Here is a 21268-nt window from a genome sequence, read left to right on the forward strand (position 1 = left end):
GTCACAAGAGTGAAAGTCTGACTGAAGGATGAGGCCCTCCGAATGACAGTCATAGGCTGTAACGGAAGAGACTCCACAGCCTGTGGGAAGTACTGCCACACAAACTCAGCCATCCATTAGACATTCAAAACATATTTTTGTTTTGTCCATTTTTGAAATAGTTAACTGAGAATATTTTTCAAAGCGTAGTCTGGCACTGAAGTTGCAATTTTGAAACAATTTCTGTAAAACTAGAGAAAAGTTATTTCTGATTGGCTGATTAATGTCAACTTCCTCATTTCATTGTTCGGTCATAGTTCGCAGAAGGTAGTTGTGACGTGACCTGTTATGTCCTCAGGTCTTTGTGTAGCGGTTGAGAGATTGAGCATTTCAATAAGACAACTTTCTTGTTGTTAGGTGATATCTCCATGGCGACTGCCTGAGTTTTACAAGAGGTTCACTGGGAGGAAGGACCTGTTTGAATATGCAGAGGTAATTTTGCCACTTGGCCATGGATCTCTCACAGACGCATATAAGCAATTACCTATTTTGATTGCTCAGAATGAAAACAGAATGAAAATCCTGTTGTTTCCCAATGGTATGTGTGTGTCTCATATTACACTGAGAATTGTTGTTTTGTCCATTACATTGTCAGTTTACAGTGACAAGCAGTAAGACTTTCACCACCATGCCATTTGTCTGGGTTTTTGTTTCAGCAAAAAGGGATCCCATTACCTGTGACACCCAAGTCCCCCTGGAGTATGGATGCCAACATGATGCACATAAGGTGATGGCTGCAGGGGTAGAACTGGGGACACAGGTAGGGGGGTGGGGCACTGGGTGCTACAATGTAAGTACAGCATCGGACATAGTCACCGTGTGGGGTGGATAAGTAAGACTGGGGACATAGATACTGGGTGGATTATGTAAGGCTGGGGACAAAGATACAGGGTGGGGTAAGTAAGACTGGGGACATAGATACTGGGTGGATTATGTAAGGCTGGGGACATAGATACTGGGTGGGAAAAGAAAGGCTGGGGACAAAGATACTGGGTGGGGAAAGAAAGGCTGGGGACATAGATACTGGGTGGGAAAAGAAAGGCTGGGGACAAAGATACTGGATGGATTATGTAAGGCTGGGGACATAGATACTGGATGGATTATGTAAGGCTGGGGACATAGATACTGGATGGACTATGTAAGGCTGGGGACATAGATACTGAGTGGGGTAAGTAAGACTGGGGACAAAGATACTGGATGGAGTAAGTGAGGCTGGGGACATAGATACTGGGTGGGGTAAGTAAGACGGGGACATAGATACTGGATGGATTATGTAAGGCTGGGGACATAGATACAGGGTGGGGTAAGTATGGCTGGGGACATAGATACTGGATGGATTATGTAAGGCTGGGGACATAGATACTGGGTGGGGTAAGTAAGACTGGGGACATAGATACTGGGTGGATTATGTAAGGCTGGGGACATAGATACTGGGTGGGAAAAGAAAGGCTGGGGACAAAGATACTGGATGGAGTAAGTGAGGCTGGGGACATAGATACTGGGTGGGGTAAGTAAGACTGGGGACATAGATACTGGATGGATTATGTAAGGCTGGGGACATAGATACAGGGTGGGGTAAGTATGGCTGGGGACATAGATACTGGATGGATTATGTAAGGCTGGGGACATAGATACTGGGTGGGGTAAGTAAGACTGGGGACATAGATACTGGATGGATTATGTAAGGCTGGGGACAAAGATACTGGATGGATTATGTAAGGCTGGGGACATAGATACAGGGTGGATTATGTAAGGCTGGGGACAAAGATACTGGATGGATTATGTAAGACTGGGGACAAAGATACTGGATGGATTATGTAAGGCTGGGGACATAGATACTGGGTGGATTATGTAAGGCTGGGAACATAGATACTGGGTGGGGTAAGAATGGCTGAGGACATAGATACTGGGTAGGGTAAGAATGGCTGGGGACATAGATACTGGGTGGGGTAAGTAAGTCTGGGGACATAGATACTGAGTGGGGTAAGTAAGACTGGGGACATAGATACTGGATGGAGTAAGTGAGGCTGGGGACATAGATACTGGGTGGGGTAAGTAAGGCTGGGGACATAGATACCGGGTAGAGTAAGTGAGGCTGGGGACATAGATACTGGGTAGAGTAAGTATGGCTGGGGACAAAGATACTGGGTGGGGTAAGTATGGCTGAGGACATAGATAATGGATTGAGTAAGTGAGGCTGGGGACATAGATACTGGGTGGGGTAAGTATGGCTGGGGACATAGATACTGGGTGGGGTAAGTAAGGCTGGGGACATAGATACTGGGTGGGGTAAGTATGGCTGGGGACATAGATACTGAGTGGGGTAAGTAAGGCTGGGGACATAGATACTGGGTGGGGTAAGTAAGGCTGGGGACATAGATACTGGGTGGGGTAAGTAAGGTTTGGGACATAGATACTGGATGGAGTAAGTGAGGCTGGGGACATAGATACAGGGTGGGGTAAGTAAGGCTGGGGACAAAGATACTGGGTGGGGTAAGAATGGCTGGGGACATAGATACTGGGTGGGGTAAGTAAGGCTGGGGACATAGATACTGGATGGTGTAAGTGAGGCTGGGGACATAGATACTGGATGGAGTAAGTAAGGCTGGGGACATAGATACTGGGTGGGGTAATTCAGGCAGGGGACATAGATACTGGGTGGGGTAAGTAAGGCTGGGGACATAGATACTGGGTGGAGTAAGTGAGGCTGGGGACATAGATACTGGGTGGAGTAAGTGAGGCTGGGGACATAGATACAGGGTGGGGTAAGTAAGGCTGGGGACATAGATACTGGGTGGAGTAAGTGTGGCTGGGGACATAGATACTGGGTGGAGTAAGTGAGGCTGGGGACATAGATACTGGGTAGAGTAAGTGAGGCTGAGGACATAGATACTGGTCGGGTTAAGTAAGGCTGAGGAGATAGATACTGGGTGGGTTGGGTTAAGTAAGGCTGATGACGTAGATACTGGTTTGGGTGGGTTAAGTAAGGCTGAGGACATAGATTCCGGGTTGGGTGGGTTAAGTAAGGCTTTAAGCTCAATGGATGTGGCTAGAAGGTAGTCAGGGGACATGGATACTGGGTGGGGTGGGGTAAGTAAGGCTGAGGGACATAGATTCCGGGTTGGGTGGGTTAAGTAAGGCTTTAAGCTCGGTCGATGTGGCTAGAAGGTAGCCAGGGGACATGGATACTGGGTGGGGTGGGGTAAGTAAGGCTTTAAGCTCGGTCGATGAGGCTAGAAGGTAGCCAGGGGACATAGATACTGGGTGGGGTGGGGTAAGTAAGGCTTTAAGCTCAATCGATGTTGCTAGAAGGTAGCCAGGGGACATGGAACATGGGAAAAGAGGGAGGGAGGCAAGGAGGTTGTGGGTTGGTGTGGAACTCTGTCCTCCAGCTGGTGAAGATGTGCTCCTTGTTGCAGCTATGAGTCGGGCGTCCTGGAGGACCCGAACCACCATGCACCAGCCGATCTCTTCCACATGACTGTACTTCCAGAGAAGGCGCCGGACAAGGCCGAATGTCTGGACATTGAGTTTAAAGCAGGTACGTATAAAAGATGTATGTGGACTACGGGGTGTTTGTTGTGTGGAGTGTATGGAAGTGTGGACTATGAGGTGTTTGTTGTGTGGAGTGTATGGAAGTGTGGACTATGAGGTGTTTGTTGTGTGGAGTGTATGGAAGTGTGGACTGTGGGGTGTTTGTTGTGTGGAGTGTATGGTAGTGTGGACTGTGGGGTGTTTGTTGTGTGGAGTGTATGGAAGTGTGGACTGTGGGGTGTTTGTTGTGTGGAGTGTATGGAAGTGTGGACTATTGGGCATTATTGTGTGGAGTGTATGGAATTGTAGATTTCAGTGTTTTTATTCTGTCGTGTAGATTTCAGAGTGTTTATTGTGTGTTGTGTGGGGAAGAGGATTGGGATGCTGTAATGATTCCAAACTAAATGTATTTGTCAGGTGTGCCAGTGAGAGTGAAGAACTTGGAGGATGGGACAGAGAAAAACACACCTTATGATCTTTTCGTGTACCTCAACAAGGTCGGGTAGGTTCACTTTGTCCTTACAACCACCTCAGGTACATTCACTTTGTCCTTACAACCACTTCAGGTACATTCACTTTGTCCTTACAACCACTTCAGGTACATTCACTTTGTCCTTACAACCACCTCAGGTACATTCATTTTGTCCTTACAACCATCTCAGGTACATTCACTTTGTCCTTTCAACCACCTCAAATAGGTTCACTTTGTTGAATCAACCACCTCGGGTAGGTTCACTTTGTTGACACAACCACCTCAGGTAGGTTCACTTTGTCCTTACAACCACCTCAGGTAGGTTCACTTTGTTGACACAACCACCTCAGGTACATTCAGTTTGTCTTTACAACCATCTCAGGTAGGTTCACCTTTTCTTTACAACCATCTCAGGTACATTCACTTTGTCTTTACAACCATCTCAGGTAGGTTCCCTTTTTCTGACTCAACCACCTCAGGTAGGTTCACTTTTCTGACACAACCACCTCAGGTAGGTTCACTTTGTTGACACAACCACCTCAGGTAAGTTCACTTTGTCTTTACAACCACCTCAGGTAGGTTCACTTTTCTGACACAACCACCTCAGATAGGTTCACTTTGCTGACACAACCACCTCAGGTAGGTTCACTTTGTCCTTACAACCACCTCAGGTAGGTTCACTTTGCTAACACAACCACCTCAATTAGGTTCACTTTGTTGACTCAACCACCTCAGGTAGGTTCACATTGCTGACACAACCATCTCAGGTAGGTTCACTTTGTTGACACAACCACCTCAGATAGGTTCACTTTGCTAACACAACCACCTCAGATAGGTTCACTTTGTCTTTACAGCCATCTTAGGTAGGTTCACTTTTTCTGACTCAACCACCTCAAATAGGTTCACTTTGTTGACTCAACCACCTCAGGTAGGTTCACATTGCTGACACACCCACCTCAGGTAGGTTCACTTTGTTGACACAACCACCTCAGGTAGGTTCACTTTGTTGGCACAACCACCTCAGGTAGGTTCACTTTGTTCTTACAACCATCTCAGGTACATTCACTTTGTCCTTACAACCATCTCAGGTAGGTTCACTTTTTCTGACTCAACCACCTCAGGTAGGTTCACTTTGCTAACACAACCACCTCAGGTAGGTTCACTTTGCTAACACAACCACCTCAGATAGGTTCACTTTGCTAACACAACCACCTCAGGTAGGTTCTCTTTGTTGACACAACCACCTCAGGTAGGTTCACTTTGTCTTTACAACCATCTCAGGTAGGTTCACTTTGTCCTTACAACCATCTCAGGTACATTCACTTTGTCTTTACAACCATCTCAGGTAGGTTCACTTTTTCTGACTCAACCACCTCAGGTAGGTTCACTTTGTGGACTCAACCACCTCAGGTAGGTTCACTTTGTTGACTCAACTACCTCAGGTAGGTTCACATTGCTGACACACCCACCTCAGGTAGGTTCACTTTGTTGACACAACCACCTCAGGTAGGTTCACTTTGTTGGCACAACCACCTCAGGTAGGTTCACTTTGTTCTTACAACCATCTCAGGTACATTCACTTTGTCCTTACAACCATCTCAGGTAGGTTCACTTTTTCTGACTCAACCACCTCAGGTAGGTTCACTTTGCTAACACAACCACCTCAGGTAGGTTCACTTTGCTAACACAACCACCTCAGATAGGTTCACTTTGCTAACACAACCACCTCAGGTAGGTTCTCTTTGTTGACACAACCACCTCAGGTAGGTTCACTTTGTCTTTACAACCATCTCAGGTAGGTTCACTTTGTCCTTACAACCATCTCAGGTACATTCACTTTGTCTTTACAACCATCTCAGGTAGGTTCACTTTTTCTGACTCAACCACCTCAGGTAGGTTCACTTTGTGGACTCAACCACCTCAGGTAGGTTCACTTTGTTGACTCAACTACCTCAGGTAGGTTCACTTTGCTAACAAAACCACCTCAGGTAGGTTCACTTTGATGACACAAACACCTGAGGTAGGTTCACTTTGTCCTTACAACCACCTCAGGTAGGTTCACTTTGTTGACACAACCATCTCAGGTACATTCACTTTCTCCTTACAACCATCTCAGGTAGGTTCACTTTTTCTGACTCAACCACCTCAGGTAGGTTCACTTTTCTGACACAACCACCTGAGGTAGATTCATTTTGTCCTTACAACCATCTCAGGTACATTCACTTTGTCCTTACAACCACCTCAGGTAGGTTCACTTTGTCCTCACAACCATCTCAGGTAGGTTCACTTTGTCCTTACAACCACCTCAGGTAGGTTCACTTTGTCCTCACAACCATCTCAGGTAGGTTCACTTTGTCCTCACAACCATCTCAGGTAGGTTCACTTTGTCCTCACAACCATCTCAGGTAGGTTCACTTTGTTGACACAACCATCTCAGGTAGGTTCACTTTGTCCTTACAACCATCTCAGGTAGGTTCACTTTTTCTGACTCAACCACCTCAGGTAGGTTCACTTTTCTGACACAAACACCTCAGGTAGATTCACTTTTCTGACTCAACCACCTCAGGTAGGTTCACTTTGTTGACACATCCACCTCAGGTAGGTTCACATTGCTGACCCAACCACCTCAGGTAGGTTCACTTTGTTGACACAACCACCTCAGGTAGGTTCACTTTGCTAACACAACCACCTCAGATAGGTTCACTTTGTTGACTCAACCACCTCAGGTAGGTTCACTTTGTTGACTCAACCACCTCAGGTAGGTTCACTTTGTTGACTTAACCACCTCAGATAGGTTCACTTTGCTAACACAACCACCTCAGATAGGTTCACTTTGTTGACTCAACCACCTCAGGTAGGTTCTCTTTGTTGGCTCAACCACCTCAGGTAGGTTCACTTTGTTGACTCAACCACCTCAGGTAGGTTCACTTTGTCCTTAGAACCACCTCAGGTAGGTTCACTTTGTCCTTAGAACCACCTCAGGTAGGTTCACTTTGTCCTTAGAACCACCTCAGGTACATTCACTTTGCTAACACAACCACCTCAGGTAGGTTCACTTTGTTGACTCAACCACCTCAGGTACATTCACTTTGTCCTTACAACCACCTCAGGTAGGTTCACTTTGTTGACACAACCACCTCAGATAGGTTCACTTTGCTAACACAACCACCTCAGGTAGGTTCACTTTGCTAACACAACCACCTCAGGTAGGTTCACTTTGTTGACACAACCACCTCAGGTAGGTTCACTTTGTTGACACAACCACCTCAAGTAGGTTCACTTTGTTGACACAACCACCTCAGGTAGGTTCACTTTGTTGACACAACCACTTCAGATAGGTTCACTTTGCTGACACAACCACCTCAGGTAGGTTCACTTTGCTAACACAACCACCTCGGGTAGGTTCACTTTGTTGACACACCCACCTCAGGTAGGTTCACTTTGCTAACAGAACCACCTTAGGTAAGTTCACTTTGCAAATACAACCACCTCAGGTAGGTTCACTTTGCTAACACAACCACCTCAGGTAGGTTCACTTTGTTGAGAAGGTGGTGTAGTCGGGTACCAGAGGGAGGCGTGAAACCACTGTCAGACCTTTTACTCAGATGACAGTTCCCAGGCTGCCTACTTGTCAGGAGACCACACGGATGGATGTTGTAACCTTAGCAAGTGCCTCACCAGATTCCTCACCCCCAGGATGTATACATCCGGGCCAGAGGACACCATAGGGCTCAAGATGTTTACTTTTGTTTGTTTGTTTGTTTGCACACTCAGCAATATTCCAACTATATGACGCGGATCTGTTAATAATCAACTCTGGACAGACAATTCAGAGACTGACATCATGAGTATTGATCCACAAAATTGGGATACGATGACATGCATCAACCAAGTGAGCGAACCAGACCATCCGGTCCCGTTAGTCAACCCTAACGACAAGCAAGCTGGGGACCTATTCTATCCCAGATCTTCACGGGTCTCATGAAAATTTGAATTCATAATGTCTCTTACGTCAAGCATGGGGTTCTGAATACCTAATCTAACCTGGATCTTCACGAGAGGTTTACTTTTGAAGAGAAGTCATCACTGAATGTTATACTACATGTCTGTTCATCGAGATAGTCAGGGTCCTTTTTAAAGGACCGCCTCCGTGGTCTTGTGGTAGAGCGTCCGCCCGGAGAGCGGAAGGTCCAGGGTTCGATCCCGGGCCGCGTCATACAAAAAGACGTTAAAAGATTGTACTTGTTGTTACCCTGTCTGGCGCTCGGCATTAAGGGGCTAAAACAAGGACTGGTCGGCTCGGAGTCAGTATACTGTGTCTGAGTGGGGTATTCATGTTAAACTGCGGCATGGTATCTCAGTGAGCTAGCACTATAAATCGGCATCAGTCCGGACTAGTACAAGCAGCCACACACACACACACACGTGCATGCACGTCGCTATATAAGTGCAATAATCTTGGACGCGACGTTAAACCCAATTTCACCTCACCTCACCTTTTTAAACATGTGCTTAGCTCACACTTTGTACACGTGCATCACGTGCTGTTCATGCATGATGTGAAATTCCGTTGTGATTAGATGTTGCGTTCAGATGCAGCACCACAGTATTGTAAATGTACACCACAACACATTCAAATCATTTGTTCCCTTATTAATTGTTGATGGTTTTATTCCAGATTGTGGCATAAGGCAACATTCATTTATGATTTAGAAAAGTTTGACTGTCTATGCAGAAGGCCTATGTATCTCACACACTGTAGTCAAATGACACAGTTAAGGTGATGTTCTCCATGTCAGATATTTGTGTATGTTGTCCCTCCCCAGCTCTGTAACTCGATGTCCTAACTGTAGTTACTTGCTACTAAACTGCTAAAATAGCCATCCTTATAGAACTTGTACATGTACTTGACTGATTACATGAGCATTGCATTGATTTCCCAACCAATTTGTGCCACTGTGTTTACTGTGTCAATTCTGCTATTGATTTGCAATCAGCAAGCACGAGAACATATTGGCTAGGTTGGTTATCCTGTCTTGATGTATGGCTATTGGACATTGACAATTCGTGGTGACACGGTGCTAAGTGACAGACTCACCAGCGATGTACCAGGGTTGACTGATAGCCTCTGAGCCTCACACAGAAGACATTTCATCAAAGTGAAATCTTTTGATTGGTCATTACATGATGCCATAGAGGTATATCCACAAACAACATGAGTGAGTTGAGAAAACTGGATTGCTGTGACAAGTCAGTAAAATAAGCAGGGTCCTTTGTCCTTTGGAAAATAGACTAACTTGAGGACATGCAGTGACACCAAAAGCCATCTATGAAGATATGAGCACAACACAAGGGAAGGAAGCATATAACACTGTAAAGAGGTGGGCAGCAGAGTTTAAGCATTGCAGGGAGAGCCTTGAAGATGACACCAGGAATGATCCAGAGAAGCCACAAGATGGTGATGACCAACCGATTAATAACAGGCATTTTCCAGGAGTGAGTTCATTACATTATGACAAAAAGTTTGGCAGAAAGTATCGGTTTGTTGGGTTCCAAAGCTACTGACATCTGATCAAACACAAACAAAGCACAACATGTTTAATGATAGCTTTAGCTCTGTTTGAAGCTGAGTCAGAAAGATTCTTGCAACATGTGTGAACTATTGAAGCATTTGACATCACCAGCACAAAAGAAGGCAGGGACTGTCCCATCAGCTGGCAAGATAATGGCCTGGGATGCCAAGGTGTCATCATGGTGGACTATCTTCCAAAAAGTCAGACAATAACAGAGCATATTTTGCTGCATTTCTGAGGCAATTACAGGATGAAATTAAGACTGAGAGACACAAATGCAACATAACCATACCTGCTGAAAACAAATCTAAAGAAAATACCAACTTTTATTCACTGGAACATTGTGACAAACCTTTGATGCAAGAATATGATTAAATATGTAAATGCTATAATTTGTCTATAATAGGTCATAGTTGTGCAAGTCAGGGCTTCATGTTATCAAGTAGTCTTCACAGGGTTTACCTTTTCACCATTGCTGATGATGATATCAAATGAGACTTGTTGGTGGGTGTGAAGTCAATCTGTGAGTGTAGTGCTACAGTCACTAGGGGAGTGTCAGACTTGTTGGTGGGTGTGAAGGCAAGGTGTGAGTGTAGTGCTACAGTCACTAGGGGAGTGTCAGACTTGTTGGTGGGTGTGAAGGCAAGGTGTGAGCGTAGTGCTACAGTCATTAGGGGAGTGTCAGACTTGTTGGTGGGTGTGAAGGCAAGGTGTGAGTGTAGTGCTACAGTCACTAGGGGAGAGTCAGACTTGTTGGTTGATGTGAAGTCAAGGTGTGAGTGTAGTGCTACAGTCACTAAGGGAGTGTCAGACTTGTTGGTGGGTGTGAAGGCAAGGTGTGAGTGTTGTGCTTCAGTCATTAGGGGAGGGTCAGGCTTGTTTTTGAGTGTGAAGTCAAGGTGTGAGTATAGTGCTACAGTCACTAGGGGAGAGTCAGACTTGTTGGTGGGTGTGAAGTCAATCTGTGAGTGTTGTCACCACGGGAGCGTCAGACTTGTTGGTGGGTGTGAAGTCAAGCTGTGAGTGCAGTCACTAGGGAGTGTCAGACTTGTTAGTGGGTGTGAAGTCAAGCTGTGAGTGCAGTCACCACGGGAGTGTCAGACTTGTTGGTGGGTGTGAAGTCAAGCTGTGAGTGCAGTTACCACGGGAGTGTCAGACTTGTTGGTGGGTGTGAAGTCAAGCTGTGAGTGCAGTCACCACGGGAGAGTCAGACTTGTGGGTGTGAAGTCAAGCTGTGAGTGCAGTCACTAGGGAACATCAGACTTGTGGGTGTGGGGAAAGCATGAAAGTTAAACCTGGTGAAGCATTCATAAAATGTTATCTATGTAATGTTGCCCTGGTAACATGAAGATGTGCAACTTTATTTTGATTTGAGTATTTTGAGCGATGGAAATCAGAAATATTGGCTGTTGCTGCTGAAGTCTTGTATGTGGGTTGCCATGTCTGCTGCTTCTGTCTTGTCTGTGGGTTGCCATGTCTGCTGCTGAAGTCTTGTCAGTGGGTTGCCATGTCTGCTGCTGAAGTCTTGTCAGTGGGTTGCCATGTCTGCTGCTGAAGTCTTGGTTGTGGCTGTTGGTTGCCATGTCTGCTGCTGAAGTCTTTGCTGTGGCTGTAGGTTGCCATGTCTGCTGCTGAAGTCTTGTATGTGGGTTGCCATGTCTGCTGCTGAAGTCTTGGATGTGGATTGCCATGTCTGCTGCTTCTGTCTTGTCTGTGGGTTGCCATGTCTGCTGCTGAAGTGTTGTCAGTGGGTTGCCATGTCTGCTGCTGAAGTCTTGGATGTGGATTGCCATGTCTGCTGCTTCTGTCTTGTCTGTGGGTTGCCATGTCTGCTGCTGAAGTCTTGGATGTGGGTTGCCATGTCTGCTGATGAAGTCTTGGTTGTGGCTGTGGGTTGCCATGTCTGCTGCTGAAGTCTTGGATGTGGGTTACCATGTCTGCTGATGAAGTCTTGGTTGTGGCTGTGGGTTGCCATGTCTGCTGCTGAAGTCTTCGATGTGGGTTGCCATGTCTGCTGATGAAGTCTTGGTTGTGGCTAGTGGTTGCCATGTCTGCTGCTGAAGTCTTGGATGTGGGTGGTCATGTCTGCTGATGAAGTCTTGGTTGTGGCTGGTGGTTGTCATGTCTGCTGCTGAAGTCTTGGATGTGGGTTGCCATGTCTGCTGCTGAAGTCTTTGCTGTGGCTGTGTGCTGCCATGTCTGCTCCTGAAGTCTTGGTTGTGGCTGTGGGTTGCCTTGTCTGCTGCTGAAGTCTTGGTTGTGGCTGTGTTTTGCCATGTCTGCTGCTGAAGTCTTGGATGTGGGTTGCCATGTCTGCTGCTGAAGTCTTGGTTGTGGCTGTGGGTTGCCATGTCTGCTGCTGAAGTCTTGGATGTGGGTTGCCATGTCTGCTGATGAAGTCTTGGTTGTGGCTGGTGGTTGCCATGTCTGCTGCTGAAGTCTTGGCTGTATCTTGCATTTCTGCTGCTGAAGTCTTGGATGTGTGCTGCCATGTCTGCTCCTGAAGTCTTGGTTGTGGCTGTGGGTTGCCATGTCTGCTGCTGAAGTCTTGGATGTGTGCTGCCATGTCTGCTGCTGAAGTCTTGGATGTGTGCTGCCATGTCTGCTGCTGAAGTCTTGGTTGTGGCTGTGGGTTGCCATGTCTGCTGCTGAAGTCTTTGCTGTGGCTTTTGGTTGCCATGTCTGCTGCTGCTGTCTTTGCTGTGGCTGTGGGTTGCCATGTCGCTGCTGCTCTCTTGTCTGTGAGTTGCCATGTCGCCGCTGCTGTCTTGTCTGTGGGTTGCCATCTCTGCTGCTGAAGTCTTGTCTGTGGGTTGCCATGTCTGCTGCTGAAGTCTTGTCTGTCGGTTGCCATGTCTGCTGCTGCTGTCTTGTCTGTGGGTTGTCATGTCTGCTGCTGCTGTCTTGTCTGTGGGTTGTCATGTCTGCTGCTGAAGTCTTGGATGTGGGTTGTCATGTCTGCTGCTGAAGTCTTGGCTGTGGGTTGCCATGTCTGCTGCTGAAGTCTTGGCTGTGGGTTGCCATGTAGCTGCTGCTGTCTTGGCTATGGGTTGCCATGTCTGCTGCTGAAGTCTTGGCTGTGGGTTGCCATGTCTGCTGCTGAAGTCTTGGCTGTGGGTTGCCATGTCTGCTGCTGAAGTCTTTGCTGTGGCTGTGGGTTGCTATATCTGCTGCTGAAGTCTTGTCTGTGGGATGCCATGTCTGCTGCTGAAGCCTTGGTTGTGGGCTGCCATGTCTGCTACTGAAGTCTTGGATGTGGGTTGCCATGTCTGCTGATGAAGTCTTAGATGTGGGTTGCCATGTCTGCTGCTGAAGTCTTGGATGTGGGTTGCCATGTCTGCTGCTGAAGTCTTGGATGTGGGTTGCCATGTCTGCTGCTGAAGTCTTGGATGTGGGTTGCCATGTCTGCTGCTGAAGTCTTGGATGTGGGTTGCCATGTCTGCTGCTGAAGTCTTGGTTGTGGCTGTGGGTTGCCATGTCTGCTGCTGAAGTCTTGGATGTGGGTTGCCATGTCTGCTGCTGAAGTCTTGGATGTGGGTTGCCATGTCTGCTGCTGAAGTCTTGGATGTGGGCTGCCATGTCACGGCTTCTGGTTGCCATGTCTGTTGTCTTGGCTTTGGTTTGGCATATATATTGCTGTTGAGTTGCGTTTTTGTTGATAACAACATGCAAAGCAATTTTCTTTTTTCTCTCAGAATTTTGTATATCCAGGTGAGCTACAGTGTTGAAAGCACTATTGACATCATTAATGACGTGACACATCATCAATGTCTGCTGCAAAGAAACATTGAACATGTTAAAATAAACAACACAGTCTGAGTCAATGCGTTTGTTTATCAATGGTATATATTAATCAATGGTATTTATTATTTAAATATTATTTCAGGACCTTGGAAATCATATTTTGGTATTCTTATCTTCAGGGGCAAGCATGCTATTGGCCAAGTCGACCTGGTGGAGAACAGATTCATTGGCATGAAGTCAAGAGGTGAGTGTTGTGCTACAGGTGAAGACACAAGATGAGATTGTTGTCACTAAGGGAAGGCATGTTTTAAAATAAACTGACGTCCAAAAGAAACTTTACCAGAGTTTGAAATCACTCTTGCTCAAAAACAACAAAACATAAATACATGAAGTAAAGTGTATTGAGAAGATCAATATAACAACATAATCAACACTGAAACTGACAATCATACCGCGACCGAGAATGACATCAGAGCCCCCCAAATTTCGGTGTGGTACAAAACTCGAGCTTTCAGAATCATGGACAATAGGCAGAGTACATAAACAATCGCTCACGTTTCAATAACAAGTAATTAGTAGCGTGTGTGACCACCAAATGCCTCAATACACGCAAAAACTCTTTGACGCACAGAAAAAGTCAGTCGTCTGATGAGGTCACGTGGGATTTGACGCCATTCTTCTTGGAGGGCCAAGATCAGTTCGAATGCGACAATCCATCAAGTCCCAGAGGTGTTCTATGGGGGACATGTCGGGTGAGCGTGCAGGCCACGGCAGGGCGTTGACGTTGTTGGCTGGGAGAAAGTTAGTGACAATTCTGGCTGTATGGGCTCTAGCGTTGTCATGCTGATAAATGACACCACGTGGCTGCTGTTGGAGAAATGGTAGGACAACTGGACGAAGAATGTTATCCATGTAAAGCTGAGCTGTCAAGTTTCCGTCAACGATGACCAACTGTGTCCTCTCCTGCCCACAGATCCCTCCCCACGCCATGACATTCCCTCCACCATATGGTACGACCTCCTGCACGCAACACGCCCCTTCGGCGGTAAACACATTGTCTTCCATCAGCCCTAAACATACAGAATGGACTTTCAACAGTGAAGACAACCCTCTGCCAGTCACGTCGTTGCCAGCGTCGTACAGTCCGGGCCCATCTCAATCGCAGACGACGATGTTGCGCTGTCAATAGCTGTCCTCTGTATGGTCTAAAAGCCCTGATTCCATGAGCCCTGAGTCTCCTGGCCACTGTCTGTCGACTAACCATGACCTAAGGTATTTGTCACCGATGAATTCACTGTCAGGAAGCGATTTCGGAGGTAAAGGTACGCAAGTACCGGTCATCATGGGGCGTGGTCACCCTGGGTCTGCCTGTTCTTGGCCTGTCAACAGTCCGCCCTGTCTGTCTGTAACGTTGCATCAAGTTGGTAACGGCAACTAGGGAGCAACCGAAGGTTCGTGCAATATGGGCGTGGGTGGCTCCCATCTGTACCATACCCAAGGCTCGTTCACATTGTTCGACTGCGAGTCATGGTATATCTTTTGTGTTTTTTTTATCACTGTGGATGTCTGACTTGCCGTTGCAATCGTTTTATACCCTTACCCGCACGTGCATTTGCAGTTGTCCATGGTGCATGTGTTTTTCACTTTTTCGCGTGTTATCTCGCAAACATGTAAGAGACGATAAACATTTTCTGCAAACACTATTGTTGTATTTAGGTTATGTGTTTTAGATAGACTTCATCGAAAAAAATTATTAATTTTGTCTGAAATTTATATTTTCAGTTGGTAAAGTTTCTTTTGGACGTCAGTTTATTATTGATGTGTTTAAGCTTGTATCACATGTATAAGGGAACTTTTATTTGATAAATTTTTACAACTTCCAAATGCTTTTTCAGGTTGTGTTTGTTTTAAATCATCTGACATGTTGTGTTGTTGGAATGAGGGTGTGTTGTGTTCAGGTATTGGTGTTGTGACAAGAGTGTGTTGTGTTCAGGTGTTGTGATAAGAGTGTTGTGTTCAGGTGTTGTGATAAGAGTGTGTTGTGTTCAGGTGTTGGTGGTGTGACAAGAGTGTGTTGTGTTCAGGTGTTGGTGGTGTGACAAGAGTGTGTTGTGTTCAGGTGCTGATGTGACAAGAGTGTGTTTTGTTCAGGTGGTGTGACAAGAGTGTGTTGTGTTCAGGTGTTGATGTGACAAGAGTGTGTTGTGTTCAGGTGTTGATGTGACAAGAGTGTGTTGTGTTCAGGTGTTGATGTGACAAGAGTGTGTTGTGTTCAGGTGTTGATGTGACAAGAGTGTGTTGTGTTCAGGTGTTGGTGGTGTGATTAAGAGTGTGTTGTGTTCAGGTGTTGATGTGACAAGAGTGTGTTGTGTTCAGGTGTTGGTGTGACAAGAGTGTGTTGTGTTCAGGTGTTGGTGGTGTGACAAGAGTGTGTTGTGTTCAGGTGTTCATGTGACAAGGGTGTGTTGTGTTCAGGTGTTGATGTGACATGAGTGTGTTGTGTTCAGGTATCTATGAGACACCTGGAGGCACCATCCTGCTGGCAGCTCACATGGACATTGAGGTCTTCACCATGGACCGGGTAAGTAAGATTTCTAAATCTCATTCTCTCGAACATAAGTAAATTTAGATCGGCAATAGCTCGTTTTCGTTGCAGTTCGCATTCCTTATATATTGAAACGGGAAGATACAACAATGTACCTAGAAACTTGAGGATTTGTAAATTATGTAATATTGGTTATGTGGAAAATGAATACCACTTTTTGTTAATTTGCAAAGCCGATGATAATTTAAGACAACAATATATCCATGAAATGTTTTATGTCTATCCTACCCTGGATAAATTTAATATGTTAATGTCTGACTGTAACCAAACTACAATTCAAAATACCGCAATGTATTTGTATTATGCCTTTATCTACCGTGAGTCAATAATTAATACTGTGGACCAATATATGTACCATGGGCCGTTGGCCTAAACATGTACGAAATAAAGAAACTGAAGTTTGAAGGACAAATATAATATTTCACAACCTTAATGTAAGCTAGTATGACCTGGTTAACCACTGTCTGCCCCCTGTCCATCTATCCACTGGAAACTTCATCTTCCCTTCAACATTGGGTTCATGAACAACATGGTGACTGCCGTGCAGATTTCAGTTGACCACATGATTTACAAAGCATGTGTACCACAAATTGGGTGTCGACAGACATTTTGCAAATCTTTTCATATTTTTAAGCAGGGCGCTCAAGTGATTTAATGTACTTTGTGAGTAAAGACACATTTTATTACAATAGAGATCCTGATTATTGGTCAGATCGTCTGAAAATACAAGTGATATGAGATGTGGAATCGAGTGGTCAATAGAAGGGACATAACTCATAACTGAGACTGGTGGCGCTAAGATGGAGCTACAAAATTCCAGCCTAGTTTGACAAGGGTGAAACTGGGCTTTTATAGTCAGTTAACTCCCTTGCCTTGGGAATATGTGGAAAGTGTTGCATTTTCAACACTCCATCTGACTCCTGGACATGATGGTGTTACCAGCCCAGACTCTGCTTGGATCATTGAAGCAGTGGTGTCTCCAACCATCTTTATATATGACCAGGAATATTAGCATTGGTTGATATATGTCTCGGGCATCAATTTAGCAATGTAAAAACAAATCCAACCCTTACTGCAATGCCTATCTGATCTTTGAACTCACTCAATACCATTAAGCTTTAAGTACCATACTACATCACAAATCCCTGTGTTGTGTGTAATTCATGACACATGACAGTCATCAGAGACTTGGGATTTTACTTGTTTACCCTAGTTTATGCATCAGATGGGACCAGGGTGCAGCCTGGTTTTGTCCGGTGAACACATGGTTTGCATGTCAACATGCACCTGGTGCAAGTTAAATCAACTTCCTCAATTCAAGCCCTGTATCTCGTGTGATTTGGTTTTAATATTTGTTGTGCATATTTTGAACAAGGACCATTAGGATATTTCTTTAGGCTATGATCAGCCATGGGTTACTCACACTGCAAGTGTAAGGCATGTGTCATAGAGCTGCAGTACTGCTGGCTCCCACGTCAGACACTCACTCGCTGACTCCCATGTACGTGGACGCGTTTTGAAGCAGAATAATCACATTTACATATAAATAACAAACCCGTGAAACCGTGTTAAGTAGAAAAAGAAGGGAGCTGAAAAAAATCACTACAACACGTTTTCTTGTTAGCCACCTATGATGTGCAACTAAATCATTTTGTGATTTGTTTTAAAAAAATTAAATGACTAGTTGTATAAATCTTCGGCTTTCATAGACAAATGTCTTGGAGCACAAAATATGAAAATATGAGAACTGAACATCTAGAACAATGTATACATATATGGTGTATTATTGATATTGTTATTATTATTATTGTTGTTGTTATATTTGATGTTTCAACTGTTTGTCCCTGGGGGTGTATATGTACGCCGATCTCATGTCTTCTGTTCTGTGTGCAGGAGGTTCGGAGGGTCAAGCGGGACTTGGATGTCAAGTTTGCTGAGCAGGTCTATAGAGGTACTGACATGTAGACCACAACACTGACATGTTGACCACAACACTGACATGTAGACTACAACACTGACATGTAGACCACAACACTGACATGTAGACTACAACACTGACATATAGACTACAACACTGACATGTAGACCACAACACTGACATGTAGACTACAACACTGACATGTAGACCACAACACTGACATGTAGACCACAACAATGACATGTAGACTACAACACTGACATGTAGACTACAACACTGACATGTAGACTACAACACTGACATATAGACTACAACACTGACATGTAGACCACAACACTGACATGTAGACCACAACACTGACATGTAGACCACAACACTGACATGTAGACTACAACACTGACATTTAGACCACAACACTGACATGTAGACCACAACACTGACATGTAGACTACAACACTGACATGTAGACTACAACACTGACATGTAGACCACAACACTGACATGTAGACTACAACACTGACATTTAGACCACAACACTGACATGTAGACTACAACAATGACATGTAGACCACAACAATGACATGTAGACTACAACACTGACATGTAGACCACAACACTGACATGTTGACCACAACACTGACATGTAGACCACAACACTGACATGTAGACCACAACACTGACATGTAGACCACAACAATGACATGTAGACTACAACACTGACATGTAGACCACAACACTGACATGTAGACCACAACAATGACATGTAGACTACAACACTGACATGTAGACCACAACACTGACATGTAGACCACAACACTGACATGTAGACCACAACACTGACATGTTGACCACAACACTGACATGTAGACTACAACACTGACATGTAGACCACAACAATGACATGTAGACCACAACACTGACATTTAGACCACAACACTGACATGTAGACCACAACACTGACATGTAGACTACAACACTGACATGTAGACTACAACACTGACATGTAGACTACAACACTGACTACAACACTGACATGTAGACTACAACACTGACATGTAGACCACAACACTGACATGTAGACTACAACACTGACATGTAGACTACAACACTGACATTTAGACCACAACACTGACATGTAGACTACAACACTGACATGTAGACCACAACACTGACATGTAGACCACAACACTGACATGTAGACTACAACACTGACATGTAGACTACAACACTGACATGTAGACTACAACACTGACATGTAGACTACAACACTGACATGTAGACTACAACACTGACTACAACACTGACATGTAGACTACAACACTGACATGTAGACTACAACACTGACATGTAGACTACAACACTGACATGTAGACTACAACACTGACATGTAGACTACAACACTGACATGTAGACTACAACACTGACATGTAGACTACAACACTGACATGTAGACTACAACACTGACTACAACACTGACATGTAGACTACAACACTGACATGTAGACTACAACACTGACATGTAGACTACAACACTGACATGTAGACCACAACACTGACATGTAGACTACAACACTGACATGTAGACTACAACACTGACATGTAGACCAAAACACTGACATGTAGACTACAACACTGACATGTAGACTACAACACTGACATGTAGACTACAACACTGACTACAACACTGACATGTAGACTACAACACTGACATGTAGACTACAACACTGACATGTAGACTACAACACTGACATTTAGACCACAACACTGACATGTAGACTACAACACTGACATGTAGACCACAACACTGACATGTAGACCACAACACTGACATGTAGACTACAACACTGACATGTAGACTACAACACTGACATGTAGACTACAACACTGACATGTAGACTACAACACTGACATGTAGACTACAACACTGACTACAACACTGACATGTAGACCACAACACTGACATGTAGACCACAACACTGACATGTAGACTACAACACTGACATGTAGACCACAACACTGACATGTAGACCACAACACTGACTACAACACTGACATGTAGACCACAACACTGACATGTAGACCACAACACTGACTACAACACTGACATGTAGACTACAACACTGACATGTAGACCACAACACTGACATGTAGACTACAACACTGACATGTAGACTACAACACTGACATGTAGACCACAACACTGACTACAACACTGACATGTAGACTACAACACTGACTACAACACTGACATGTAGACCACAACACTGACATGTAGACTACAACACTGACATGTAGACTACAACACTGACATGTAGACTACAACACTGACATGTAGACTACAACACTGACTACAACACTGACATGTAGACCACAACACTGACATGTAGACCACAACACTGACATGTAGACCACAACACTGACTACAACACTGACATGTAGACTACAACAATGACATGTAGACTACAACACTGACTACAACACTGACATGTAGACCACAACACTGACATGTAGACCACAACACTGACTACAACACTGACATGTAGACTACAACACTGACATGTAGACTACAACAATGACATGTAGACTACAACACTGACTACAACACTGACATGTAGACTACAACACTGACTACAACACTGACATGTAGACTACAACACTGACTACAACACTGACATGTAGACCACAACACTGACATGTAGACTACAACACTGACATGTAGACCACAACACTGACTACAACACTGACATGTAGACTACAACACTGACATGTAGACCACAACACTGACATGTAGACTACAACACTGACATGTAGACTACAACACTGACATGTAGACTACAACACTGACATGTAGACCACAACACTGACATGTAGACCACAACACTGACTACAACACTGACATGTAGACTACAACAATGACATGTAGACCACAACACTGACATGTAGACTACAACACTGACATGTAGACTACAACACTGACATGTAGACCACAACACTGACTACAACACTGACATGTAGACTACAACACTGACATGTAGACTACAACACTGACTACAACACTGACATGTAGACTACAACACTGACTACAACACTGACATGTAGACTACAACACTGACATGTAGACTACAACACTGACATGTAGACCACAACACTGACATGTAGACCACAACACTGACATGTAGACTACAACACTGACTACAACACTGACATGTAGACTACAACACTGACTACAACACTGACATGTAGACTACAACACTGACATGTAGACCACAACACTGACATGTAGACTACAACACTGACATGTAGACTACAACACTGACATGTAGACTACAACACTGACTACAACACTGACATGTAGACTACAACACTGACTACAACACTGACAT

At 44.8% G+C, this 21268-nt stretch overlaps 1 protein-coding gene across 4 annotated transcripts in view; it reads left to right on the forward strand.

Annotated features, from left to right (window-relative positions):
- The window catches only part of LOC124119817 (argininosuccinate synthase-like), a 63050-nt gene that overhangs the window by 22474 nt on the left and 19308 nt on the right, over positions 1-21268 (forward strand). For all 4 annotated transcript variants that reach the window (XM_048389154.1, XM_048389156.1, XM_048389158.1 and 1 more), the window contains 7 exons: positions 397-471; positions 696-766; positions 3459-3580; positions 3991-4075; positions 13542-13606; positions 15870-15943; positions 17861-17918. In XM_048389154.1, coding sequence (XP_048245111.1) covers positions 397-471; positions 696-766; positions 3459-3580; positions 3991-4075; positions 13542-13606; positions 15870-15943; positions 17861-17918 — 550 coding nt within the window. The remainder of the gene's footprint in view (positions 1-396; positions 472-695; positions 767-3458; positions 3581-3990; positions 4076-13541; positions 13607-15869; positions 15944-17860; positions 17919-21268) is intronic.

The sequence above is a fragment of the Haliotis rufescens genome, unplaced genomic scaffold (assembly GCF_023055435.1).
Source record: "Haliotis rufescens isolate VD_foot unplaced genomic scaffold, xgHalRufe1.0.p SCAF_8, whole genome shotgun sequence".
Taxonomy (NCBI): domain Eukaryota; kingdom Metazoa; phylum Mollusca; class Gastropoda; order Lepetellida; family Haliotidae; genus Haliotis; species Haliotis rufescens.